The 10,150-nt window shown below is 48.7% G+C and overlaps 3 protein-coding genes across 6 annotated transcripts in view; 2 read left to right on the plus strand and 1 right to left on the minus strand.

Moving 5' to 3' along the window:
* The window catches only part of Eftud2 (elongation factor Tu GTP binding domain containing 2), a 42,513-nt gene extending 38,453 nt beyond the window's left edge, over positions 1-4,060 (minus strand). For 2 of the 3 annotated variants that reach the window (NM_011431.3, NM_001109995.1), the window contains exons 1-2: positions 3,971-4,051; positions 686-794 (exon numbers count right to left, since the gene is read on the minus strand). In NM_011431.3, the coding sequence (NP_035561.1) occupies positions 686-790 (105 nt within the window). In that variant the 5' untranslated portion in view covers positions 791-794; positions 3,971-4,051. Of the gene's footprint in view, positions 1-685; positions 795-3,970 lie in introns of all 3 variants that reach the window. The other variant, XM_006532665.4, reaches the window with a different exon arrangement.
* Positions 4,061-4,299: 239 nt separating this feature from the next.
* Ccdc103 (coiled-coil domain containing 103) lies at positions 4,300-8,292 on the plus strand. 2 transcript variants are annotated; one of them, NM_001364757.1, is made up of 5 exons: positions 4,300-4,391; positions 5,428-5,507; positions 5,621-5,772; positions 6,150-6,282; positions 6,880-8,292. In NM_001364757.1, exons 4-5 carry the CDS (start codon positions 6,260-6,262, stop codon positions 7,364-7,366), a joined length of 510 nt encoding a protein of 169 aa, NP_001351686.1. In that variant the 5' UTR covers positions 4,300-4,391; positions 5,428-5,507; positions 5,621-5,772; positions 6,150-6,259; the 3' UTR covers positions 7,367-8,292. The 2 variants fall into 2 exon arrangements, with proteins under 2 accessions (NP_001351686.1, NP_082768.1); NM_028492.3 differs by having other exon boundaries at positions 6,929-8,292.
* Fam187a (family with sequence similarity 187, member A) lies at positions 8,245-9,807 on the plus strand. Its single transcript, NM_025766.2, has one exon. It carries the CDS (start codon positions 8,448-8,450, stop codon positions 9,699-9,701), a length of 1,254 nt encoding a protein of 417 aa, NP_080042.1. The 5' UTR covers positions 8,245-8,447; the 3' UTR covers positions 9,702-9,807.
* Positions 9,808-10,150: the final 343 nt, after the last annotated feature.

Here is a 10,150-nt window from a genome sequence, read left to right on the forward strand (position 1 = left end):
TTTTATTAATTCTTTGGTGCTTTTTTTTTTTGAGACAGGATCTCATTTAGCTCAGGTGCTTTCCTCAAACTCATTATGGAACCAAGGCTCCTTATTTTTGGCCTCCATTTCTAAATGCTGGGATTACATACACTCCCGGCTTTACAGTGTAGTGCCTTTTGAAAGCCATTTCAAACCATTCTGGACATTATCTCCCACTCCTAAACTGGAGCAACAGGAACTGCCCCCCACCCCTTCATATGCCTCTTTTAAAATCGGGGCTTAGGAAGGAGTTCCAAGTGCAGACATGCTAACACAGTTGTCTCCCCATGATGAATAGGGGTCATTCCTTTTTGTCAAAAGATACAACCAGGAACTCAAAGAGCTATTACAGAACCATTACTAGAGCGCAGATCAAACCCAACTCATGAATGAAACCCTTACAGCCACTTTTAAACTTTAGGAGCCAATATAAAGTCCCAATACAAGTCATATAAACAATCCAACAGTAGCCAAGCCATTAGTCCCGAAAGTTGCAGGCAGAGGCAGGCTGGTCTATGTGAGTTCTAGGAGAGCCAGGACACAGTCTGTGCCTGTCTTGAAATCCACCCCCACTACCCAGGGAAAATTAGAGATGCGTGCAGGTCATTGTGGGAATGTTGTCTGTAACGGGAGGGATAAAGAAAGAAAACAGTGTGTGTTTTACCTCATCAAGATCTTTTGTCTCTCTTCCCAGTTCATCATCATCTTCATCAGAATCAAGCTCTGGTCCAATATAATTCCCAAACTCATCATACAAGTCAGTATCCATGATGCTAAAATTCAAGGAGAGAAGAGTTAGGGACTGGCAAGTAATGAAAGCCTGCACCACACACCCTTACCTTTCCTACCACGTAGGCAGGTGGTGACTGGGCTGAGTGACTGACCAGGCTACTGAATAGTGTCCCCAGAACGCAGACCTTTCTCTACTTCTCTGCCCTGGTTCATTCTATCTTCTTATAGCCCACACTCTTTTATTAGGGACATTCTTTGTTGCCTCAAACTCTATGTAGTTCATGCTGGTCTTAAATTTCTGATCCTCCTGCCTTAGCCTCCAAAGTGGTGGGGTTACAAACATAGGCCCAGGCCTAGCTTTATTTAAACATTTTATTTATCTATTTTTATTTTCTCTGTATGGGTGTTTTGCCTGCATGTATATCTGGGTACCATACACATAGGCACACATTGCCCATACAAGCCAGATCCCCAGGAACTGGAATTGCAGACAGATGTAAGCTAACATGTGGATGATGAGAGTTGAACCTGGGTCCTTTGAAAGAGCAGTCAGTGGTCGTAACCACTGAGACATCTTTCCAGTCCCATCTGGCTTTATTTTTACATTTAAAATAGGTTCTCACTGTTATCCCAACCTGGCCTTCAACTCAAGATCCTCTGCCTCTGCCCCCCCCCCCCACATAACAGGTGTACAAGTAATGCCTAGTCCACCTATTCCCTTTCTGTATTTATTTAATCAATTAAACTGTGTGTGTGTGTGTGTGTGTGTGTGTGTGTAATTTTATGCATTGGATCATTTAGGAACATGAGGATTGTCATGTGAGTTCTAGGTAGGATCTAACTCCAAGTCTTCATGGTTGCCTAGCAGGTACTCTGAAATGCTAAACTCTCTTTCCAGCATCTCACTTAAAAAAAAAAAAATAGTATTCTCAAAATATCACAATGCAATCATCAAAATAAAAATGAATACCAGCAGGTTATACTACCTAATCCACAGGCTCCACCAAGTTTGAGAAACTGTTCCAGTCACAAACGACACTGCTAAGGACACAAACTAGGATCGTACTTGACTTTCACGTGACACTTTTCCAGATTACAAACCAAGGCTTTTGAAGAATCTCCCTTCGTGTGGCTTTGCCTCTGCTCTGAGAGGTACACGATTCCAACTTGTCCTCACTGATGATTCTAACTTTGACCCTTAATTATGGTGACAGCGGACATGCTTGTCCCTTAGTGATGGGTAAGAACTCATTGTTCTCACTGCTCTTTTAAAGGACCCAGGTTCGAATCTCATCAACCACACGCTACCTTACAATTGTCTGCAACATCAGCAGATTTCCCCCCACTTCAACGACTGAATATTCTGTTCAAAAGAACAGTTTAGATCTCACCCTACCAGCCTTCCCAGCCCCTCAGCCTCTCACTCTCGTCAGTATCTTCTGTCCCAAATGCTAGGCAACTGTTGTTATTCTAAAAAACAATTCTACGGTTTGCGAGCAACACAAACCAGAGCAGGGGAAAAAGCATCAGGCCCCTGGGGTTAAAGACCTCGATCCATCCTATCTTGGCCTCATTTCTAAGGATGACGTAACTCACAGAAGTTAGTTTACCTCCTTAGAGTGATTTATTATTGCCTAAAACCTTATAAAGGCAATGAGTAAGTACCTAGCTGTGCAGCCTGATAACCTGAGTTCAGTCCTGGAAACCCACTGAAAAGCTACATAGGGTAGTGTGAGTGTCTGTGATCCTAGACGGCCAACAGGAAATGGGAGGCAGAGATTCTCTGAAGCTCAGAGCCAGCTAGCCTGGTATTGGCAGTAAGGAGGAGATAGGACCAAACCCTGAAGCTGTCCTCTGACCTCCACCTGCAAGCCACAGCACATCTGATCCTCACTTACTACACAGAAACACACACACACACACAGAAACACACACAGTGTGATTATCCAAGCATAGGATCTTATACCCATGATCCTACATACATCCTGAGAGACCCTGTCTCAAAAAGCAACAAGTAACAAATGTTGGTCATAACAAAACTTGACCTTCTTGAGCACGTGAATCCCCATGCTCCTTTGTGTTCACGCACCAATGCCCCTGACAGCACCTTGCACAAAAAGACACTCAGTAAAGCTAAGGGAGTGGAATGTTTTGTTCTGAAATTCTGGTATTTCTTACAGTATACCTACTGTTTTTATTTCTAAGAGGCAACCACAATTATGTTCATTGTCTTCTCCCAAGATTACCATCACAAATTTTTAAAGAAGGTTGTTTACTGAACAAGCCAAACTCATCTCTGCCCCCAGGATAATTGTCATTCCCATTGTCCTCTGGCTATGTATACCTTCTTAATTCATTTAACTCACCCTTTTCCTTTAATGTCACCTATTTGTCACTCCACATATACTTGCCAGGCCACCCTTACACTAATCTCTTAGTGTGTGGCTGGGTGCTTAAGATCGAATCCTGGGCCTCACACTCTACTAAACACTTCTCCACCGAGTTACACCCCTCGCCTAAGTAAAGTCAAGGTTATGCCTGAGTAGTACTTAGGGAACATGTGTGTGTGCCCGCTACTGATAAATGTTAATAATAAAATAGGAGCAAAACGACAACAGTGCCTGGGACAAAATAGGCCCTCAATACGTTTTGCTAGTTTTGTTTTTCGAGGGTGGCTTTGGGTAGGGGAGTGAATTAGTGATATGCTTAGTTTAAGTAAAGCTACTCTAAATAACCAAAACTGCATCTTCCCACTGCAACGCAGAATCTCAAAGGAATGCTGGAATCTTTTCTGGTTTTGGCTTTTTGAACCAGACCCGCTACTTAGCCTTGAACCTGCACCAATATTTCTGTCTGCATCTCCAGAGCGCAAAAATTAGGCACTCGCCATCACAGTCAGCTCGGATGCAGAATAGTTTGAAGATGGAGACAGTCTGGCGGTGAAGCAGGCACCGATGGAAGGGGGAGTGGCAGGGGCCTGGGTCTTTACAGCGCCACCTCTACTAAGGGACAGGATCTTAACCACGTTGGGGACCGCGGAAACCCCGGAATCGACGGTGTGTGCGTGCGTTGGGGTCTTTCATTCTCTTTCCCACGCCAGAATTCAATTTACGCGTTCGTTAAGCGAAAGGGATAAGTACTATATAAATCGCCTCTTCCCAAGCTCATGTTTCGCTCGTTCCCCAAGCCCCGAAAGGACCCTTCCCGGCCAGCTCACCCGCCGAATGCTCAGCCGAGTGCCCCGGTCCGCCGCCTGAGCCCGCGCTTCCGCCGCACGCCGCGACAACGCCGGCGCCCGGCGCTAGGAAGGACCCCGAGCGCGTCGCCGGACCGCCTCGCCTCGGAGGACAGCTCTGCCTAAGGAACAGCTTCGAGAAATTCTGGCCCCGGAGACAGAAATGGGAAAGGCCAACTTGTTGGTCCTCAAAACGAAGCGTGGACTTCTCCACAAAAAAAGCAAGGCCGGAGGATTCTGATCAGGCGCCTTAGGACAGCCTGAAAGGAGGGCCTTCGGGCCGGTCACGTGGGCAGACTGGTGGCGCCGTTGCTAGGCAACAATCTCTGTTGCGAGGGCGATGCACTAAGGTGTTCTACCAGATCCGGGGTTTCTCGAGAGAAAGCAGGGAGTCCAAGACTGGGTGAGGGTTTAGGGACAGTAAAGGGGATTGCTCTAGTCATTCTATAATTGGAGAAGGCTTAGAACTCGACAGAGAAATGGGTCGGGTAGCGAGAGTCTATCGTCTCTATTGCTTAGAGGCTGAGCCTAGATCATGATGAGCTCAGAAGTTTTGGAGAGAGCAAACTAGGCACAGCGAGATCTCCTCACCCCCCAAAATATTGCTTAGGGTATGAGACTCTTGAGTACAATTGTTGGCTGAGTAACACAGCCCACTTCTCGGCGTTCCATTTCCCATCATGGTTGGGATGGCTGTGGATTTGCTTGCGGACCAGCTCATTTCCTGCCCTAGGGCTGATCATGAGTGAACTATGGCTCCAGCTCACCAGGATTCTGAGGTGGAAAGAGGTATCATAAGTAAATGTCAGAAGCCAGACCGGAACACATAGCTTCCTATGAAAACAGCCCCATCAGACACATACCGGGAGGCGGCAGGACTTCAGTGGTAGGACTGGAGATAATGCCCACACAGCACACATTTGCCTGCCGCTCTGTGCTGCTCAGGGATTTGGGGATGGAGGCTACTGAGTTTTCTCCTTCTGACACTTCTCAACTTCCTGCTTTGTCATTGCTTTTGGTTGAGGTGATTTTTTTTTCTTCATTAAAGACATTTAGTGAAGTGTGAAATTTTGTCCTTGAGCTGGAGTAGATAATAAAAGAAACCTCTCTGTCTCTCTCTGTATCTGTGTCTGTCCTCCCCTCTCCCCCCCTCCCCCGCTCTGTTCCTTTATGGTAATAAACTGATATAGAGAAATCCTATGTGAAAGAATGAAGAGTCAGAAATCTGAACTCCAAATTGCCTCCTCAGATGAAACACCTGAATTAATAGGTGTGTGTGTGTGTTGTGGTTTTGTGTTTTGCTGGGGATCAAACCCAAGGCATTTGCATTCACAAGGCAAAATCCTACCGCTGATCCAGCCCTTAGTGTCTAAAATATTGTTAGAAGCAGAGAGCAAAGTCAAGACTTCAAACGGGAAACCTTTCTGTTTTGTTCTCAGTGAGAAGCCTGGAATACATTTTCATCACGCAATTCCATTTTACCTGTAAAGGAAGAAACTAGATTTTTATAACACTCCAGGTTAAGTATCAGATTGCTTTGGGTCATTTCACATTCTGGCAATGAATCCCAGGGCATCATCTTTACCCTGAAGACTTAAGCTCTGCTGACATGCATTCTTCTTGCCTTCCCAGGCCTTAGCCATGGAGAAGAACGATGTAATCAACTTCAAGGCCCTGGAGAAAGAGCTGCAGGCTGCCCTTGCTGCTGACGAGAAGTACAAAAGGGAGAACGCAGCCAAGTTACGGGCAGTTGAGCAAAGGGTGCCTTCCTATGAGGAGTTCAGGTTGGCTTGCTATTTTTCTCAGGCCCTCCTCTCATGGTGGGCTACAGGAATTAAAAGCAAGCAGTCTAAATTGAGATCATTCTAGGCTTCTGTCATGCCCCCACCCTCTGCTACCTGATGATCTTACCAAAGCTCCTTAACCTGACTGAGCCTCAATTTTGTAAGAGAGAGGAATGGTTGCTATCGTTGCATGAGTTATGGCCTGAAAGATGCTGAGCACAGCAGCTAGCCCATTTGAAGTGCGTGAAGACTTTCAGCCCTCTATGCTGCTGCTGTTGTAGTAGTTGCCCTGTTTCCCGTCAACAAGTGTAGCCAAGTAGCTGCCCTCCACACAGGGAATCATTAAGCTCATTCCCCAATCTCTACCTTTGACACAGAGGTATTGTTCTTGCATCACACCTGAAACCTCTGGAACAAAAGGACAAGATGGGAGGAAAGAGATTTGTGCCCTGGAATTGTCACACTACTCGGGAAAGGACTTCTCAAGATGTGGTCACTGAAATACCCCAGGTAGGTGTGGGCTAGCCTCTTTAGCTCAGCAGGAGTTCTCTGTGATAAAGCTATGACCCTGTCTTCTTACAGCCCATACCTCTTCCTTATGTCTCATGACAGCCAACAGATACACACACACACACACACACACACACACACACACACACATACCAATCCCAGAACAGCAATCAGATGGTCGCGCTGAGTAGAGACATGCGCAACAGTCCTCTAACTTTCCTCATCTGGTCATGTGGTAGACAGGATAATGACCCTGGGGCAGTACTGGAGAGGGACCCAGCCTGTCAGACACTCAACACTCGTTTGAGTTTCTTTTTCTCTCCCAGAGATTTATTGTACACTATTTTACTTTTCTCGGAGCAAGCTCTGACTCACTCTAAAGGGCCAAGAGCTATGTTTTCTTTCTCAGGAGGAAACCCCAGTACAAAGGAAACCTTCAGATCCTAGCCTGGATTTCTTTGGCCCTCCCTCCCTCTTTCCTCCTCTCTCCCCAGTTCCCTCATCTGAAAATGAGGCCGCAGAGTCCAGCCCTCCCTGAGCTCAGAGAACAGTTGAAATGCTAACATGAAAACTCATAACCCACCTCCCCCTTTGCAGTTGCAGAGCGGCAAGAAGAGCTCTGAACCTGTTTCCCTTTGAAATGCAGGAGAAATCACCCTTCCAGCCCACCACCTCTGCAGAATTTTACCGTGATTGGCGGCGACACTTAAGAAGTGGGCCAGAGCGCTACCAGGCCCTACTTCAGCTTGGGGGGCCCAAGCTGGGCCACCTCTTCCAGATGGATGTGGGCTTTGGACTTCTTGGGGAGCTGCTGGTGGCATTGGCTGAGCACGCGAGGCTGAGCGACCGGACAGCAGTGCTGGGGATTCTGCACAGCCTGGCTAACACTGGGCGGTTCAACTTGAACCTGAGCCTGCTGAGCCATGCAGAGCGAGAGAGCTGCCAGCGCCTGTTTCAGAAGTTGCAAGCCATGAGCACCACCAGACCCATGCAGGAGGGCCTCACTGTGGAGGAGCCATCTGCTGGGCTACAGGGAGAAGAAGGGCTCCTACAGGAGCTGCTAGAACTGTATGGAGTCCATTGATAGGACTGTTTGCCCTCAGCATTCCTCAGTGGTCTCAGAAGGCATTTTAAAAAGACACTTTATGTGTATGAGTGTTTTTCCTACATGTATGTATGTATGTCCACCATGTGGGTACCCAGTACCTGAGGAGGCCAGAACTAGGTGTTAGAGCCTCTGAAAGTGTAATTACAAATGGTTGTGAGTTGCCTTGTGGGTGCTGAAATCAAACCCAGGTCCCCTGGAAGAGAAGCCAGTGTTCTTAACCGCTGAGCTATCTCTCCAGGCCCCTTGGAAGGAATCCTGTGGTGTTTACTTTGTGCCTTCTGCAGAGTTGTTGAAAGAATGGTTGTGAGAAATTCACAGCGCTTCCCTTTTCAAGTAGTGGGCTTTCCCACTTCCCCAACCCATAATTTGATCTGTGTGGATCCCCAGGATAGCCAGTGGCTCAGCTGGCTGAGAGTGTTTTGCTGCCTGCCACGCCCCTAGTGTCAGATAAGCTCTGATCATAACTCCTAACCAGACTATTTATAACCCAGAGCCAGTGAATGAACAGCTCATCAAGAAGCAAACGCCCCTTCATCTGAGATGCACAATTTCCCCCGCTTCCCAGGGACTTAATTCTCCCACAGGTTGAGCCTGGGAAATCCCCAAACCTTTGGCTCAGGTCTGGCTAGCATCCCAGATGACCAGCTGTGCAAGTGAGGGTTTCCCATTATCTCTCGGATGGATGAAAGGATGTTCTTTTGGGCAGGGCAGGGCAGGGCAGGGCAGAGGGCGCTTCCAGCCCATTCTAGATTCCCCTGGCCCATTTTTGGGTAAGTGCCAGTGTTCTAGAAAGGTGAGAGTGCGAAGTTCTAGAATGATTTTCCCCTCAAGATCAGGCCTGACGCATTAGCATTAGAACGGCATCTTGTACTTGAGCTGGGAATAAATCACCTCGCCCTTGGCTCTCGCCTCTGCAGTTCACTGCCTCTTTCCCTGGCCGCTTGACCCTTTCTTTATCTAGTGGCCCCTCAGCAATGATTTCTAGAACGCCATAGGTCTTTGGCGCCTCGATTTTTGCCCTGACTCCCTGGCCCCCAAGACCCTCCTTCGTCCAAGCATGAGTTTGGCCCACACCACCGTGCTCCTGTGGGCCTGGGGCAGTCTCCAGGCCTTTGAAATCGTGGAGAAGGAGAGCGTTTTTCAAAGGACACCTTGCCCTGCTTTCCTGGTGTTTGATAACGCTGCCTACCTGGCTGATATGAGCTTTGAGCTTCCCTGTCACTGCAAACCCGAGGACGTTTCTGCAGTGGTCTGGTATTACCAGAAGCACTTGGGGAGCAAGCGCACCACGGTGCTCACAGACTTTGATGGGCGGTTGCTCACCGAAGCCGCTCACGTTCGCGTAGGCAGCAGCATGCTGGTGCGATTCAGCATCCGCATGTTCAGCCTGTTGGTTTTCCGGGCCCAGCCAGAGGACACAGGCCTATATTTTTGTGGCACCCGTGAGGGGGACTATTTTTATGCCTATGATGTGGACATCCAGAGCAATAAAGAAATAGTGGCCAGTTTCAAGGACATGGCCCAGGAGCCGTTGCCAGATGAGTACTATGGGGCCCTCCATGTCTTTACCACTTTCTGGGAGTGGACCCCCTGTGACCGCTGTGGCGTGCGTGGAGAACAGTGGCGCTTTGGGCTCTGCTACTTGCAGTACCCTGACCTCTCGCCTCGCTACATTAAGACTCGGTCCGCCGTAGTGTCCTGTGGCTCTGGGGCTGTGCCGTGGAAACTGCATCTCCAGACCAAATATCACACACCCGAGCTGCAGTTTCAGAGCTGTCTAGTGTCCTGTCAGAAGAGGAACAAGACCCGGAAGGGTGTGCTGGCAATCTACAGTTATGTGTCCAAACTGGGCAGCCGGCCCTGGGTGCCTCAGGTTCCCATTCAGTTCCATCAGCAGAGACTAGGTCACGGCCTCATCATCTCCTGTCCCGGGGCCCGACCAGAGCATGCTGTGGCCTGGGACAAGGACAACCAGCCCCTCTACCGAGCCCAGTACCTAAAAGGTGTGAACAGGTCCATGAGAGTTTTCATCGACCACGGCAACCATCTCCACATCCGCTTCACCCAGCTGAGTGACCGGGGCATCTATTACTGCTGGCTGCAAGGGTTAAAAATCGCTGGCTTCCGGTTGGGCGTAATAACCCGAGGGCGCTACCCAGCCTCACTCTCAGACCCGGAGACTCGCACAGCCATAGAGCTCACCCTGATGGGCTATCTGCTCATCACCATCTTCTTCATCACCATTCACCTCTGTCGTTGCTGTTGCCAATCTCGCTGTTGTCCCAACTTCTCTGCCCAAACCCTTCTCTAGCTGTGACGACCAGTCGTGTTACAATGTTTGTTAAATGATACCAGACGCTTATGGTGGGCACCTTGGGCTGGGACACGCGACAGGGTGATGAGCAAGTCTGTTAGTTACAGTCGGCCTCCTGGTTTCATGGGAGAAGCCTGGGTCTAATCTGGGAAGTGGAAGGAGCTTGAGGCAGGTCAGAGATTGGAGTCAGGAGGAAAATGACCAGGTACATGAGTCTTCCCAGTTCACACTCTGGGTCACGGGAGGAAGTGAACTGATCTGTCACATCACCTGTAAGTGCCTTGACACTGGGTGTGTGTGTGTGTGTGTGTGTGTGTGTGTGTGCTTTGACTCTGAAGACTATCACGAGGTCCTGGTTGAACTGAATGGGGTGGGATGGATAAGGAAGAAACGTGGAGGGAGCTGGCCTGTGTCGTCCTCTGCTTCCCATTGTTCTGAGACTAGCA

The sequence above is a fragment of the Mus musculus genome, chromosome 11 (genome assembly GCF_000001635.26).
Source record: "Mus musculus strain C57BL/6J chromosome 11, GRCm38.p6 C57BL/6J".
Lineage (NCBI taxonomy): Eukaryota > Metazoa > Chordata > Mammalia > Rodentia > Muridae > Mus > Mus musculus.

Coding starts and splice junctions, on each gene's coding strand:
- Fam187a (NM_025766.2), top strand. CDS start 8,448: ATGAGTTTGGCCCACACCACCGTGCTCCTGTGGGCCTGGGGCAGTCTC.
- Ccdc103 (NM_028492.3), top strand. CDS start 5,630: ATGGAGAAGAACGATGTAATCAACTTCAAGGCCCTGGAGAAAGAGCTG. Junction 5,773..6,149: donor CCTTCCTATGAGGAGTTCAG/GTTGGCTTGCTA, acceptor CCTTTGACACAG/AGGTATTGTTCTTGCATCAC. Junction 6,283..6,928: donor TGGTCACTGAAATACCCCAG/GTAGGTGTGGGC, acceptor TTTGAAATGCAG/GAGAAATCACCCTTCCAGCC.